This window comes from Ambystoma mexicanum, chromosome 9 (genome assembly GCF_040938575.1).
Source record: "Ambystoma mexicanum isolate Mex_15411 chromosome 9, UKY_AmexF1_1, whole genome shotgun sequence".
Lineage (NCBI taxonomy): Eukaryota > Metazoa > Chordata > Amphibia > Caudata > Ambystomatidae > Ambystoma > Ambystoma mexicanum.
Genome location: NC_090931.1, coordinates 275,901,798 through 275,919,803, shown reverse-complemented (window position 1 = coordinate 275,919,803; position 18,006 = coordinate 275,901,798). Strand labels below are relative to the sequence as shown.

Here is an 18,006-nt window from a genome sequence, read left to right as displayed (position 1 = left end):
CCACAAGCAGGATTTCAATCTCCCGTAATAACAATTTTCAATTCGTTTGATATTCAAAGGAACTTGTTTCAGTATTCAAAAGGGCTTGCTTCAAGTTCCCAGAGGGACCCAGTATGAGTGTTTCCCTGTTTCCACTCAATGGTTACACACGGCAGCTCCCGTCGGCTCCTTTCCATTACTTGCTCTGCTTTCCAGCTTCCACATTTGAACTCTTCCCCCACAGAGGCCATAGAGAGCACTGCTCACTCTCCCGGTAGCCAGCAGCGACTAGAGTGCTTCAGTGCCCCACAGCTCCCACTGCGTGTACCCGACAAGGAGGGTTTGCAGGACTTCAAGAACCTCTTATGGCTGGCTTCGGCCTCAGTGTCCCTCTTTCCTGCTCGATGCGGCTCGCAGCGCCTGTGTCTCCTGCTCCTCTCTCTCCAGCCCGCATCTCTACAGCTTGCTTTTCTCCAGCAGGCTTCTTTTCCCTCCAAGTGCTGTGCAAACAGAATTTGTATACCCATTGGGATTGTTAAATGACCACATGTGTGGGTCATTAAGTTCAATTGCCTGACCCTGTGAAACCTATTAGCTGGACATGCCTGGCTGTTACACTGGTACACCTCCATAGCCCTCTTCTTCATCCAAGTACCATAGTGGTGTTTGGGGATATCGGAATTAAATGAAGTGTGCATAACTCTGGGTTGTCTCCTCCTCGTCTTGGTACTTAACTGATCTGTGTCTGTATTAATAATATAAGGTGGATAGGTGTTTATCTCATCCAAACAAGTATGTGTCCTCCTAGTTGGTCTCTTCCTCATCCCAGTGCTGAGGACGTGTTTCTGGGAGACATTTTGGGGGGAAGAAAAGGGAAAGGGCTGACAGGATAGAGGGTTCATTATGAAACAGGAATGGGGGATACCATGTCTCACCTAGGGATGCCCACTCCCGAAGTTCCCTCCACCCAGGTGAGCCTTCCTTGCATATCCACCCCCAGGGTCGGGATCCAAAAGCGATGTCGTTTCCCTGGCCACCTAAGAGGAGGAACCAGGGGAATAAGAAGTGAGTACACCCTCAGGTCCCCCCCCCCCCAAAAAAATGTTGATGTCAAATGGCATGTCCATGAATTTAGCCTGAAGATTTCCCTACCATCATTTACCAGGGGCTCAAAACCCTGTATGACAGAATTCGTCACTTCTTCCCAAGCAAGAGCCAACCCCTTTGGAACTTGGGAGGTAAACCTGGTATGTAAAACCCTCCCTAGTGGGCAGGGCAACACAGATTCTACTTTGGGTGAACCCCCCCTCTGGGCACAAGAAATTCCCAGATAAGGATAACATCCCACCTTCCCCTTCTCTTTAAGATCGACACGTTTATTGGTTAAATGGGAAGTGAGCACAGTAATTATGAGCAAGACCCTTTCAACGTGAACGGCTTGGTTTCTGATTGCCGCTTGTCACCTACCGGTGGAAACCAGCACCAATCAAGCTTTTTCCGTTCCAGGGAGGAACCTGAAGACAGATGAAAAAGCAGTAAGAGGGAGAGCATCCGCCAGGGAGCGAGGAACGTGGGCTTGTGAAGCCGTGCATGAAGCAGACAACCAGGTAGATGGAAACAAGAGACAGCGTGGAGAATGCTGTAGCTTCAACCAAGACAGACCCTCGAGGTAGGAAGTGCCAGCACCACTGAAGGTATGAAGTACCAGCGACCTAGAGCACACATTCCCACGCTCCCAACAGGAAAAGACCATTTGGAGCAAGGTCACCGAAAGGGCCAGAGAAGCCTGTAGCCCGCAAGGGGCCAACCGAGAGCACACCCCAGGAGGGGATGACAACCTTAAACAACAAAACGGACAGAGAAGCCTGTAGCTTGCGTGGGGCCTACCAACAGCATACCCTAGGAAGTGGCAGATGCAAGCGAGCAAACAAAGGGCCCTGAGAGGCCTACCCAGAGCATACACCAGGATAGGGCAAACAAAGGGACAAGCAAAGTCCAAAGCCCACAAGAGGCAGAACGAGAACAGACGACAGGACAAGGTGAACAAAACCAAATCCGCAAAACCACCAGAAAAGCCCATAGCTCACAAGGATGGAGAGAGCCTTGAGTATATCCCAGGAGGTGGGAAACAAAACCTAACAAACAAATAGGCCAGAGCTGCCTAGAGCCCACCCTGGGTTAAGAAAAGTAGCAAACAGCAAGAAAGTAAAAAGACAGTAAATCAGAGAAAGGAAGCCAGGTGAGGATGTCAAGCATGGGAGCCCAGAAAGGCCCAGGAACGAACATTCTTCGACTTGGGGTTACGAGACACCTGGTGCAAATCTGTATATCCCTGGAGAGGAGACAAAATCCTATAGTTGGAGGATATTTTGAGCAACCAGGAACTTTAAGAGCCCTTTTTATTTTGCAAAACTTTATTTTAATTTTATTTTTGAATTTTTGATACACCAGAGACTCTCAGAACTTTGGGGTGAAGGTCAGTAACCAGCCACCACTAATTACGAGGGTGAAGTAACCCTTACCTAAGCCACAGCTCAGGATCCTACTTTTCATCTTTTCTATAGAATAGACAAGTGTTAGGTTAGCTTAGGTTTGGATAGGATGACTGACTTTAATTGGTGGGACATTCTGACAAGCCACTTTTTCTTATTTTGCAGTATAGGAAACTCATCTTAGAAGTAGGGATTAGAATAGGTTTTCCTTTCATTTACCTAAACAAGCAGTGTTGAACTATGCCTCTGTGTCCATCTCCTCTGTCTGACCTACCACATCCCTCATATCACCCCAGGTAGGTGTTCTGTGCCGTCTGAGACAGATGACCAGAGGCCAAAAGAGAACTTGGCCAGGGCACAGGATTCATTTATAGCCTGTAAACCCAGACGGTCCATGCTTAACACTTTTCTCCAAGCATCTAGCCTCTTACTTTCTTTGGAAGGATGGGACAAAGGACATCTTCTGGCTTGCCATTGCAGCATAAACCACAAGGCTTTCAGGAGAGGTGAGCGAGGAAAAAAAAGATGGGTCTGAGGGTGCAGGCCTATGATTTTGTCATATCCTAGCCTACCGCTGGAACTGAAGCAAGTCTTGTCCATAGCCCAAGCACCAGGGCTTCTACTACTGGATTGAAAAGCAGTAAGATATATTTTTGTGAACTGTAATCAAGAAATGTTCATCAATTTGAATTGGACTTTCATTCTGCAGGGGGCGGATAGCCGTAAGGTCTTTTTTTTTATTTGTCCATGGTTCAATACAAAAGTAGAACCTTTACAAAAAAGATTTAAGGTCTCCACTACCATGGGCATCAGGCATTGCAAGGAAGCCTGAGGTTTTCCTGGAGTTGGTGCAGGCAGCATATCCAGCTCCGGCAGCATATCCAGCTCTGGCAGCATATCCAGCTCCGGCAGCATATCCAGCACACTTGCCTCTTGTAAACCAGAGGCAAGACCGATCAATTCACTCTCCTCACCATAAAACTCCTCAGGGAAATCCTTGTCCTCCGCTAGGGGATAAGGGTTCAAGCCCAAAAGTGTTGGGTATCACACTCATCAACGATGTTTTCCATCTTTAAAATGAATGTTCGCCTAAGAAGCGAAAAGCAGTCAGTTGAACCTTGCACCATGGAAGAGGGAGCCAGCACTAGAAGACTGGACTGATGTTGGAAGATGGAGCAGTGCAGTGTAGTGTCAGATCTTTGCCCCTAGAAGCCGCTGCTGAGCCAAATAGCATACAGTCACAATCCTTAGAAGGGTCTGTGCCAGCTCATCAGAGTGTGGTGGACCCTGACGGTGCTGCTGGGTGCCTTGGGAAAGAAGTCCGGCATCTTGAAATGAAATGTCTCCCATTTCTCCTGCATCATGGATTGGGTCAGGAAAGGTACTTAAGGTGCCAATTCTTCAGAGGAGTCTTACATCCAGAGGACTTTGTGGGATTCGGCATGGCACGAAACCGACAAACGTCTAACGAAAACGGTGTTCCGGAAGCAAACACAGTGTGTGGAAAAAAGGAACCAGGGTCAAGGGGTGCAGCACCTCAAAATATACTGGCTTCAACGTCATGTCCAGCGCAGGGCAAGTAAAGGCACTGAGATGAGCGGACAGAGCCACACTGCACTACCTGGTGGCCGAAATGTTTCCAAAGAGCAGCTCTGCTGGGAGATCTACATCATAGATGAGGCATCCGTGGGATGAAAGAACCCATTCCAATACAACTTGTGGATGGCACTTGGAAATGGGCAACTTTCCTGAACATGATATAGCACTAAGTGCTGATATTTTATGTTTTACCTGGGACACAAACATTTCCACAAACTCTTAGTGAAATGTCTACTTCGTACATGAAGGACAAGGAAAATGCTGTGAAACAGCAAAACAAATCTTACAATCTGGTGCAGAGACAAACTGGCCTTTAATGAACTAAAAATCATTGATTCTAATTTCGCTAGATAAAGCTAATTATTAATAGTGTGGATTATAATTGCAAATTGCTATAGTATTTAATCAGAAGATATGAAACATGATCTGGGAAACCTAAGACCAGATGTATTCTTTCCTCTTACCATTCGGTAACTGACCTGCAACTTGGATCGCTATAATGCATTGGATATGTATCCATAGGAACATTTTCCATTGAAACATCTGTCAGCAGAAGAGACTTCCTGTGCTTGAGACTGCAGCGACTTCTCACTTCCTCAGACACTGTAAGCAAAGCTAAGAAAAGCAGACAATTCAGCAGACAGCAGATCTCATTAAATATGTTTGTCATGCACTGAAACAAGAATTTAATTAAAAACAGGGTACATTCATTTCTAATTCTTACATTTGAGGATCTCTGGAACAAACGAGTCCTGGTAAAATACTCAAAAGTGTTTAATTGGTTGAGTTCTAAAAGAAGGATTTCAATAGTTTCTCGCAGCGAGAAAGGACTGCAGTAGGACTTTTACAAATTAATTTTAATATATTTGTATCACATTGGGAATTGTTGCTCAATTTGTCCCTAGTGCCATGTGATCTAATGTTCCAAACTTGTATTTGCTAATGTGTAACTTACTTGAATGCACTGTAAAATCCAACTTGCTAGTCCAGCTTTACTGATTAATGCGTTCATTGTGTTTGATGAATGCTACAAAAACCTGATTTCTTTTGTAAATGAAGTCCTTCCTGATGACTAACGTATGTAGGGGTCTTTCTGAGTCTGCCCGTGGTTCCTTTAAGAAAATTGATAGCTCAATAGTTTGACTGACATGAAAAGACGACATTAGTTTAGGGGCAAACCTTGGGTGAGTCTGCAAGACTACCTTCTTTTATAGCAAGAGAAAATATTCTTCCAAGGACAAAGAATGTAGTTTTACTTTCTCTAGGTAACCAGGTAACAATAAGAAATCATATGATAAATGCCCAATATCACTTTAACACAAGTTCACAAGTTAAAAAAATAACATCCTTAGTGAGCTAGATTAATGAAGTGTCCAAGGCTCAGAGTGCTAGGTAACAAAAAAGAAAAAGGGTTTGCCAGTGGGCCCCCATGATTAAGAAATGGGCAATGAGAGGCTGGGATTAATGTGCCCATACTCAAAATGTGGATTAATATATACACTGTTGCAAAACAAGGCCAATTTTTTAGAGCACATGCCACATATCCAGTGGTCCCTGAAATGCTCAGGATCATGTCCCAACCCGGGGGCACTAATGTTATAGAGGAAGTAGTTTGTCTATTCCTTGCACAAACTATTTAAATCACTAGAACTCCAATAGGTTACCTTGTTTTGAGATGATGTAAATATTTAAAGTTGCATTTAAAGCTGCTAAGTGAATCTCGATGCATTATAAGGTAATCCATAATGTTGCCAAGAGATGTCGAAAATAACTTACATTATTTTCTGGAAATCTAATAGTGAAATATTGTTACCAACCCACTAGGGCAAATCCTTCCAGTTTGTGAGCATTAAATGAACTAATATTAGGCTTGCTTGTCTCTGCAAAACCTCAATGGATCGTTGTGATCATTTCAAGTGCATACATTTTGGTAATTTGAATATGTGTTTATTGTGATGAAATTGCTAAGTGCCTAAAATGTTGGTCAGATTCTCAAACATTTGAACTAGAGCAAATCAGAGATTGCTATGGGCATTTTCAATTTTCTCCTGCGGCCTCAAACCACATTCACAAAGGTTTAAACTGCAGCATATGTGGAGATACGTGGAGCATCTCTCAGATTCTCGCATACAAAAATGAGTTTCAAAGACTTGAGAGGATTTCAGAGATGCTCTAGGCATCTCCAGGTTTGCTCCTATTTTAGGCTTTGTGAATTAGGTAGTAGATAGCAGGAGGAATCGGAGATGATCCAACCGAATGAGGATGTGTTATCTAAGCCCCCATTGCATGCTAACAGTCTAGGATCTGTGGCAAACTGTCTTTGGTTACTGACATCTCCACACTCAGAGTATCAAATGTGTTTTGTGCCCCTGTGAGTGAAATTAGATTCAAAGTCATTGATGATGCCATACTCCAGTGCATCATAACGAATTGAGGTTTTGGATTAAAAGAGCAATTGTTGAGTAACAACTAATAAACGGTACATTTTCCACCGATCCCTGAAGGGTGTAACTTGAGATGTAATTTCTGATTTTTTTTATCTTCAGTTGAAAACAAGTTATCACAAGCTAACTGAATAGCTCTAGCCATGAAAACAAATTCAGTAACCCAATACAACATTCCATTACATATGATTATGGCAGACGATATACAAAGGCCTCTTAAAATGCCAGCTTATTAAAACTGGAGTCTCAATCCCACATCCTTTTTATTTCTGTTCTGGCCAACTTTCCTGGAAGGTTGATAAACAGCTTGTGGTAGTAAAAATATAGTCAGGAATAATTTTTGAAGCACCACTGGAGTAAGATGGACCTGCAATGCAAGTAAGTCCAAACTTTGACTGGTAATTGTGGGTGAGCAGTCAGGCTTCACGCTAAAGAGGCAAGGATACTGGCATAAGATACAGAAAACACACACACAAAGTCAATTTTACTGCAAGACATGAAAGCATCAAGCGCAGATTCAAAAAGAGCAATGGTGTCACTAAAGGGGACATCATGTATACCTACATTTCACTGAATACAATTTTACCTAAGGAGATTTGACCAAATGTATTTCACTGAAATGGTAGCTAAAGTGGTATATGTATAGTGTATAATAGGTGGGGTAAGGGTATAAGAACAAAAGTAGGAAAGGTAAAACGGTTTTAGTTTTCGGTTTAATAGATTCAGTAAAATCTCCATTAGGTAAAATATTTTCAAATTAATCACATACATCAGGCACACTTTACACTCCAGCAACGTCTTTCCTTCCCAACACAAAAACAATGTTAATTTAAAGTAGAACGGGAAACAAGGGCTGCACACATTACAAAGCTTTAAAATCTTACAGCATGCAGTGAAAATCCAAATACTACTTTAATAGCTCCAATCAAAATGCCAATATAAGTGTTTACCAAGACGCACATGTGTTAATTTAGGGAGTTAGAGTGAGCCAAGGAATAAATGAGGCAAAGACAGTAGGTCATATTTGGTTATGTTTTTACTGTAGGTATGTAAATGCTTGCAGGCCTGTTGTTAAGAAGAATAGAAAACACCAAACTGTGGAGTCATGGAGTCAGCAGGACCAAGCACAGGGTCCTCCACCAAGGCAAGAGGAGTGACAGTTGCAAGGCGGGGGCTCAAGCCCTACACAAGACATATATTGCAGTATACAATGCCTGTGAACGAGGTATGCACTCAAGCCCTAGAAGTCCACCTGGGAGGACTGGTTTTAAGATCACGGATTAGGGGACAGGGAGGCAGGGCTAGGTGGCAGACTACCTGCACAAAGGGTGTTGCAGCCAAGGCCTAGCGGTTTGAGTTGCAGAGTGCCCATTAGTAACTTCACGGTAACGGAAGAGGAGAGACCTAGCCTTCGGCCTCTCTTAGGGGAACAACCTCTTTTCAGCAAAACTTGATGAAGCCCAATAGATGTGGCAACAGTAGAGCTGTCTCCAGGTGACTCATACAAAAGTGAGCATGCACATCAAGACGATAGAGGCAAAGAGGAGCAGCAGAGCCACATGGATCAATGCACATGATGAAGTTGCAAACCAAAGGACTAGCAATGAAGGCCAGGTCTGTGTCCAAGGATGGAGAGAGCCCCTCTCAGATTGTGCAGACCACTCCGGACTGGGGATAGATCTTGGGTCAGTGAGATTTAGAAAGGTGCTAAAACAATAATGTGCAGGACCGTGAACAGACTGTGTACATTGGTTGAAGAGAAGGAATTGCCTAAACATGCTTATCCTGGTTGAGAAGTAGAGCTTCGCCTTGCAAGGTCTGGATGCAACAATGAAGGCTTCAGGCAAAGTCGAGGATACCTCTTGATACTCTTGCATGCTTTGGATAATGGTTCCAGTGGTAAACTATAGAATGGCTCCAAATCCTCATCATGCATTTCGTGAGCTACATTTTAACATTCCTCCATAGAAGATAAAGTAAAAATACTCAATGGAAAAACACAAACACTGGGCTTGAGGTAACCTCAGCTCATCTATCCCCAAGCATGAAGAATTCAATGTTTGTGCTGCCTTCCAATCTTGGATGGCTAATGTGACCAATAACCCTGGCTGGAACTTCATCTGGATACCACAAGTTGGCTGACTAAGATCAGGGTACCTAGCCAAGCTATTTAGCGTACATTATGTTTCCTGTAATGCCCATCAGGAACAAAAGCAAAACCCAGACCGGATACAGGAAGTGGAATAACAGACGTGAGAGAGTAAATCTGACAAAATACCCAGTCAGGTCACTTAAGCCAGGGAAGACCTCAGGAAACCTGTATCAGGACCCAAATGCCACAATTGCGTGGGGAACACACGCTCAGGAGGCCTACACACCTCCCCCAATGTCCTTCTCTCCCAACCAGAAAACCGGGAATGGATCATGAAAATGAAATGATCCCTTCAACCACAGGGAGACAAGAGGAAAACCCTTCAAAGACAGACTCTGAGGAAAACTAAACACATCTAGAGCCCCAACAAAACACTGACCTTTGCAACAGCAGCAGAGCAGGATATCCTGAACACAGGCAGTGTGTAAAGCATCTTCATGCACAGAGGTTTAAAATGGCCACCAGGGCGCACAGATTTAGCCAATCCTCCTCATCCTCATTCAGACCCTGAGGAATTGAGATGAGGCCCAGGAAAGTCCGTCTCTGCGTACGTTGCAGCGAAGAATTCTTGAGGTTGAGCGAAAATCCCATGTCGTGGCGTGTGCTCATACATAAGAGCGGAGGAAGTGTGGTGCACCGCCTCCGGTGATGTCGCCTTGACGAGCCTGTCGTAGAGGTACAGGTAGATGTGGTGGCCCTGAGGAGGGCCATCACTGCCTTCATGAGTCTGGTAAACATCCTGGGAGTTGAATTGAGGCCGAAGTGGCAGCCCATGATCCTGAACCGTAGAAAGGAGCGATGCGGCTGCCAAATCGGGACATGAAGATAAGCTTCCTTCATATCCAGGGAGACCATCCAGTCTCCCTTGCACAATGTCTCTTCTATGAGTGCTGGCGTAATCATCTTGAATTCTTGAGGAGGGAGGGAGAGGTTGAAAGTGGAAAGGTCCAACACAACTGTCAGGCCAACCTGGTTCTTCTGTATTGCGAAAATCCTGGAATAGAAGTCCAATCCTCGCTGGGAGGCTGGGACTCCTTCCACTGACTGGCTGTCAACGAGCAACCAAATCCTTGCATTTGGCATACCACAAACACTCTGTGTAGTCTCTTTTTTTGGGCAAATACCAGTTAGAGAGCTATTTGGCTTTTGACCTCGATTTCATCTGGCAGCAGAGGATGGTTGGAGTTTGTGGACTTTGGGGGTCCCCTGCCACCATCCTTTTGGACAGCAGATTGGTCAGGAGAGCAGATTTATTTTTTGGTTGTGCACAACTTAACAGGAAGGACAGCAGGGGCCGGCATTGGAGTGGAACTCTGCCTGGTCTCCTCCCACCCACTGGAGGCCACAAGAGGAGCTGGCAAATTGAGGGTACCCCAGCACCCACAACCCTCAAAGATCCACAGAAAAGTGAGTATGCTATGTGCATGTTAACAATTGGGGGGTGTGAAATGTATTGTATTATATTTAAGAAACGCAAGTTGATTAAGGATAGCCCTAGACAGGGTATTAGAAGACTGTGCAGTAGGGCATCACCTTCTTTTGAGAGTAGAGTTAAAGAGAAAGAGAGAGGATACCCCGGGGCAAAAAAAGAAAGAAATTGGAAGACAGCTGTATTTTATTGTGCTGTATTATGTTCTTATTGATTAAATTGTTGATTGCGAGCATTGTGTTGTGAGACAGGTCCTGTAGAGGTGGGATTTTCTTTGTGTGTTGAGAGTAGCAGATAGTATTGTTTGGTAGAGGTTCATGGGGTAAGTATGAACATTTAGATTGTGAGTGGATTTTGCTGTTGTGACCCAGAGGTAGGATTGGATATTGGGACGTGGCCCTAGACAATGAAAAAGGATGGAATAGATGGCATATATTTGAAGGTGAGTGTAAGGGAAAAGTATGATAGAATTGCGTAGACTATTTCTGTTCTAATTATTGCTAAGGTGACCACTATTTAGCATTATTTATTCTGTGTAAGTGCCAAGATTTGCGCTGCTTAAAAGTTGTCACCATATCAGATACCCCAATAATTCACATTTGCAAAGCATTCCCTAGATATAGTGCCAACATTATTAAGTATCACGCTGAGTGGGTGAAAGGGACTGATGGGAAGATGCACCTGACGTGGCCACAAGAGGGCACTCACTGTAAAGATGTACTCCAAAACACGTGCACATACATACACGCCACACACAAGTGCAAGAAGCACAAGAACAGGATAGGTGTATTCGAACTCTGGAAGGCCTTTGAGGAAGAAACAGAAGGGCCTAAGAAGGAATGGATGCTTCATATGTGTCAGAGGAATTGCAAGCAGCCCACAGCACCGCCGCCTCCACCCTCTGAGGAAAGTGCTTACACACAGCCAACAGCTCTGCCATCACCAGCCGAGGCAGGCATCCACACACAATTCACAGTACCGCCTTTGTATGAGGAGAGCAAACCAGCCTCGACCATCCCAGTAATATACCCGGTACAAGCAGCAGCTCTAGGGTATAGTAATCCCAGGTATGAATCCCCTGATGAGGAAAGTGATGATAGTAGGAGAAGGGCGAAATTGGTAAAAGGAAAGGCGCCATTAGTGCAAATGGAGAATGAAGCATGGAGCACCACAGAGACACAGTTAAGGGAGGAGGAAGAGTATGGAGGGCTACATAGCTTAGAAAAGCAGGTAAGAGCAGCTAAGGAAAAGCTTCGGAGAGTGAGAGGCATGCAGATAGATGGTCGCAGGATGAGAAGCGTTACCATAGGTAAGGGAGATGGTGGAGAGACTATGATGGAACCAGAGAAATGGGTGGAGGAAAATATTTTGAAACTCGATGGGAAAGGCACTGAAAATAATTATGTGAAGGTAGCAGAGTATGAAGAAATGAAGGCAGCAGCCACGGAGGAAGTCAGGAGGGAGTCGCAGGAAGAGATACAGCAGAATGCCCATAAAGAGAAAAAGAGGGAACAGAGAGGAGCAGCAGAGAAGATGCAGAGAGAGGAACCCTAAAGACAAAAAAGGAAGAGGTAGGTAGGAGAAAGGGATGAGTATGTTAAGAGGCTAAATGAGAAGAACAGGAGAATGGCGAGAGAAAAGGAAGAAATTGAAAAAATGAGGAAAAGGATGAACTAAAAGATGAGAAGAAATATGATGCCAGAGATGTGGGGAGAAGGGAATGGGGTAATAACCCCAGAAACCAATGGCAGGGATGTGTTGTCAGAGATCATGAGTGGAACCTATTTAAGGGAGCCTGTTGAGGAAGTGAATTTTGATCTCGTACTTGAGGATGATGGGAGTGGGGAAAGTGACAGACAAACAGATTGGGTAGAAATAGATGGTGAAGAAGGGGGAGAGGAGGCAGTGGAATCCCAACAAATGGATACCACAGGACCAGGCGTAGGAGAGATAGCAGATTTGCTGGGCCCAAACTTAAGCCTATATGCAGCCCTCACATCAGTACTTCCCATAAACGAAGTCCATAAATCCCCATATTTCTTAAGAAACTTGCCAGAACGCCAGCGACACTGTGTAGCCGAGACATTAAAAAGGAGAACTTGTGCAGCATCACCTTTGCTCAAGAAAGGGGTAACACAATTCCCACTGTTCCACAAGGGATTAGGGCAAACCCCACTATACTCCATGGAATCAGACAGACAAGAATAATTTGATGGATAAGCTGCTATAACTGACAGCAGGGGCAGGATGGTAGATCTACAAGCTAGAGAGACAGCATTAGCTATAAGTGACATCCATATTGGGTGACCAGGCACAGCATGTGTGGAAGCGAGTAGGCTATTTTGTAGTGACAGAACACTAAATATGATGGCTCACCATTTAATAATTGTAGAGCTAATGTATGGAAGGCACTGAGGTTGCTATTTCCAGATCAATCTGACATGAGCGCCATAATGACAAGGAAGATGGGGCCTGCCAATATTCAAGACATTAAAGAATGTTGGTGTTTGGAAAATAAAGGCCATTGGGATATAATATACCAGTGTTTTATCATATTCTATGTCAGGGACTACCTGAAGAAGAACAGAGACAGTTAAAAAAAGATTGTGGGGATTAAAATGAGACAATGGTCAGAGATACAATTAACTATCGTACATCACTGTAGGTTAAAGCAGGAGAAGGATCAAAAGAAAATAAAGGAAAGGCAAAATCCATGCAGAAGAAATTATCCAAAATGGTGGTAGAAGGAGAATTATTGTTAAATACAGGAGACACGCATAATGGATAGGACCCGTTAGACCACAGCAGAGCATGGTTGGTTATTTTGCAGGAAGAGGGGAGAGTGGCGTTAACCCCAGAGGAGGGAGAGGATTTGGGTTTGGCAGGGGACAGCCCCGCTTCGGATGACCTGGGGGCACTGGAGCAGTATGTTGGATATGTTGGAAAGTAGGACACATTTCGCCAGTTTGTAGAAGTAGAGAAGGAATGCTGCAAGGGCCAAGAGGGGGGAGTGGCATATCCAGCACCATATGGTGCACCACAGCAAAACTATGGGTATCATGACTACACACAATATTCACCAGATCCGATACAATCACAGCAGTTGCAGCAACCCCAAAGGCCAAAGATACAGCCACAGATAGCACCACAACCACCACAGGGGACATTGACACAGAAACCACAGAGTGCAGTGCAATCACAACAAGCAGTGACACAGTGGGATACCAATATTCTGCCACAGACACCACAGATAGGAAAAGTGACAGCGGTTGGGGGAACCCTTTTACAGGGACAGGACTGAACATGTATCCCGAATATGACAGCCCACAGAATAGCTTGATGTGCCCTATCCTATCAGTAACCACAGACCCTGAACAGGAAACGGGGGTGGCGGTATCTATAGGTAACCAGACTCTTTCCTTCTTAGTTGACACTGGGGCAACAAAGCCCTGTGTCAGAAAGGGCAGATTTCTGATGTCAGGAATATTAATGGACACTTGAGGCTTTTCTGGGGCTACAAATACGGTTCCTTTCACTGACAGTTTTCCTGTGACAGTAGGAGATCAGACGTTTGCTATCCCATTCCTATATTCCATGAAGACACCCGTTAACATATTGGGAAGAGATCTTATGGCCAAACTCAATATGTCAATATCATTCACAGAGGACGGCATAATATGCTCTATACCAGGCATATATTTCCAGACAGCAAAAGAATACATACAAGCTTTTCATGGGCAGAAAAAGTACAGAGGGGAGTACCAGTGGATCCTTAAGTATTTTTCTATGGAGCACAAGTGATGTTAGCATGGCTTCTCCGCATTGAAGGACAGTTATTTAGGCCACCCACAGACTTTTTACAGATATAACTGACGGGGAACTGATTACAACTGAGCTAGAAATTTTACACTGTACTGATGAGGAAGGGGTGAGTTGGCGCACAGTTATAGCACTTGACGCAACACACACTCTGACCCAGTTGAAAGATGAGTTTTTTGACTACAGTGACTCATGATGAGGTATTAGTTGAGATAAATATACCATGTCAAATGAGAATAGAGTATGCAGAGGTGCCAAAACAAATGATGCTTGCTAAAAAAGTACCATCATTTATGGAAGAAGATTTGGCAAGGGTATCCGGCACACTATGGACGACCAGTCCATATGATGTGGGGTTGTTAAAAAGCAGTAAAAAACAAATTAAAGGGGCAATTTTACCTCGAGTAAAACAGTATTTAATGTCCAAAGAAGCAAGTGAGGGTATTTATGAAACAATAAATGCGCTCATGAAGCAGGGAGTGATAGTGCCATCAGAGTCTCCTAGCAACACTTCTGTATACCCAGTGAAAAAATCTCAGGGAGGATCCTGGAGATTCATACAAGAAAATTACGCCCCTTGAATAACATTGTTGAACCTGAATTTCCACTGGCACCTACTCCTGCCACGGTATTGTGTAATATACCTCCCATGGCCACCAATTTCACAGTGACTGATATGAAAAATGCATTTTTCAGTATAGCCCCTTATGAAGATTCACAGTATTTAACTGCATTCACCTATAGAGGAGTACGACTGGAACATTGTCGTCTCCCACAAGGGAACTGTTAATCCTCAGTGTGTTTAACAGGGTGTTTCAGATGGATTTGGGAAATATACAAACTCCCAGTGCCATCATACAATATATAGATGACTTGCTTGTATGCAGCTACTGTCAGGGACAGTGCACAAATTACTCAGTGCAGCTACTGACATTGCTAGCTGAGAAAGCGTACAAAGTTGACAAACAGAAAATCCAATATTGTCAGGAAGAAGTACTTTATTTGGGCCAAATAATTTCCAAAGAAAGGAGGAGGGTGACACCTGAAAGAGCAGAGGCAATAAGTAATACACCTCGTCCAAACACAGTGAAGGAGTTGCAACAGTTCTTGGTAGTATGCAATTATTGCAGAGTGTGGTTATTTGACTGCAGCTTATACATCTGACCACTGCTAGGAGGATTAAAGGGAGCATAGAAAACAAGGATCCCAGACAATGGATGAGAGAAATGAGCAGCACATTTGATGAGCTAAAAAAAGGCCATAGGTACAGCAGCTGTGTTAGGAATCCCAGATTACAAAGCAGAATACTTTATTACCTCCCTTTGCAATGGAGTAGTGATGATGGCTGTCCTCACACAGAAGACTTCAATGGGACATAAACCTTTGGCATATTACAGCGGGTTGTTAGACCCAGTCATGAAACGGCATCACTCATGTGAACAAGCTGAGAAGTTGAGAAATCGTCCACTGTGACGATGGGCTGCTCGGTAACATACGTGGAACATGCGCTTTTTGCAATACTTGAGAATCCTAAAAGCACATTGACTACACAGAGGGCCTCAGGATATGAGGTCATTGTAACAAATCCAGAGGGCCTCAGGATATGAGGTCATTCTAAGAAATCCATCTATTAAGATTGTTAGATGCCATGTGGTGAATCCAGCAACATACACAGCAGACCCAGTGCAAGACAATGATTATGTCATTGACTGCACAACATACACAGATAATTATGACATACCCCACACCAAGGAGGTGGCCTAAGAAACAGGAGTGAAAGTGTTTGCTGATGGCAGTTCAACAATAGATAAAAATTCAGGGACAAGAATGACGTAAGAGCAAAAGAAAATAGAGTTTGAGAATGTTGAAAGCATAAGACTAACTGCACATTTTTCAGTACAAGCAGCAGAATTAGTGGTAAATGATTATGGCACTAGAGAGACATGAAGATGAGGAAGTTACGGTGTACTCCGATTTCGATTATGTGGCACCCACAGTGCATTCTGGACTGTCACGGTGGATACGGAGGGGTTTCCTGTGCCTTCTAACAGTGCAGCATGCCGCACTGTTAGAAAAACTGATTTCTGCATTATGCAAACATCAGACGTCGCTGTGGTAAAATTCTTAGCACATACCAGAGGGAGCGGAAAAGCAGTACAGATACAGAGGCCAACCGAGGGGCGTATTTGCCAGACATAGTGGAGGTACCAAAGTCCATGCAATCATCTGCAAAAATGATGGCAGTGACTGAAAGTTACAATGTACTGCCAATAGCATAGTTAACAGAGATACAAGGGCGGGCATTACCAGAAGAGCAGAAGTTGTGGGGAAAAAATAGGATGTTCATTGTGCCTCATGGATCTTCTGTGGCGATAGCAAAACACAGGAAAACCTGTAATGCCACTAGAATTACTCACAGTAGCATTAGAACAGTTACACTACCCAGCACATATTTCCAAAGAGTGCACTGCAGTGCAGATTTACAGTGAGTGGTTTGTGCCCAACCTGCACAAACATGTGAAACTTCATCCTCAATTGTGCAACTTGTCAGAAATATACAGCGGGCCATACATTTAGGACCCTGAGAGGAACAATAGCCCACTCAACTGGCCCTTTCAGACACCTGCATTGATATGGTCCAAATTTGCAGAGGATACACATATGTAATTGTGGTGGTGTGTCCCTTCTCCAGATGGATAGAAGCAGGACCATGCACCCCCCCAGATACCATGTCAGCAGAGAAATTCCTTGCACACAAAGTGTTCCACCGAAAGGAATTGTGTGAGGTGCTGAGATCCGATAATGGACCTCATTTCGCAGATGAGCTCTTTGCAAAAATAGCATCCCTATTAGGCATTCGGTATAGACCCTGTTCGGGCTACAACCCACAAGCGAATGGCGTTGTGGAGTGCCTCAATGGTCTCCTGAAAGACTGCATAGCAAGATTGCGTGCTGTGCCGCAACCGTGTGCGAAAGTGGCACCACCCAAGGTTCACAGGTCCCCATATTGTGACATTGTACGCCTACATCAGTAAGAATGTAGGACAAAAAGGCCTGGGTCCACCTTACCGATACAAAATCATACAAGAGTGCCGGCTCTGAGCCCAACTACCAGGATCCCGAGGGAGAAGAGAACGAAAACAGACCCAGGACAAGGACAAGAGCTTGAGTGCATGCTGAGAAAGAAGATAAAAGGAATAAGCAACTTGAGAAAAAAGAAGATATGAATCACATTGCACCACTTGAGGAACACTGATACTGAACTAACACTGAAACAGTAAGAAAGGAGTTGAGGACGTTTGAATACATCACCAGCACAGCATTAGGGACTATTTTTCACAAGAACATACATCTATAATAGACTATTTTTTCTACTCTTCTAGCTTTACATTGGGACTATTTTTTATAAAGAACATACACCTATAACTATTTTTCTAATTTTCTGTCTTTACATTTGTATTGGAACTATTTCTACTTCCACATTTATATATATTTTTATGTTTATCAGCACTATTTTTATATTTTTCAATGAACCACATAAAAGTGGAAGTGGTTTGCAAATCAATCAAATCTTGTATTATTATCTTTATATGTGGTTGTAAAATGTTTTGAAAAAGATATATACAGCTCGTCTCACTCACCACTGAAAAATAATAACCTTTTTCAGGGTACTAAGTAAACTGAACAAATGTCGGTTATGACACAGCAGCTGGATACTGTAGTAGAAACATTCTGCGATATATCTGAAGGAGGACACGAAATATCCCGAATATATGAGCTGGTGATGACTCGGGTAGGGAAAGAGGTGATTAAAGTGAGACGTGACTGGGAGAAGGACAGGGGTGAGTTAATGGGAGATGGGCTGTGGCTTAGAGTACAAGGGGATCATAAAAAAGTTTCTAGGAATGTGAGACTACAGCAAATTCAGTTGTTCATAACTCAGAGCGTACATGACCCCTGAGAAGATAGCTGGGCTCACGAATGCAGGACCGCAGTTATGCCTGAAATGCGGAGAAGTAAATGCTAGGATGGTTCACATATTCTGGGTATGCCCTGAAATTAGGAAATTTTGGGAGGAGGTAGCGCACCTCC

The 18,006-nt window shown here is 43.9% G+C and overlaps 1 protein-coding gene across 7 annotated transcripts in view; it reads right to left on the bottom strand.

The window, feature by feature from the left end:
- Nucleotides 1–18,006, bottom strand: part of NF1 (neurofibromin 1) — a 3,279,657-nt gene that overhangs the window by 596,970 nt on the left and 2,664,681 nt on the right. For 4 of the 7 annotated variants that reach the window (XM_069614617.1, XM_069614621.1, XM_069614619.1 and 1 more), the window contains one exon: nt 4,535–4,685. In XM_069614617.1, coding sequence (XP_069470718.1) covers nt 4,535–4,685 — 151 coding nt within the window. The remainder of the gene's footprint in view (nt 1–4,534; nt 4,686–18,006) is intronic. The other 3 variants (XM_069614618.1, XM_069614623.1, XM_069614620.1) reach the window with 1 other exon arrangement.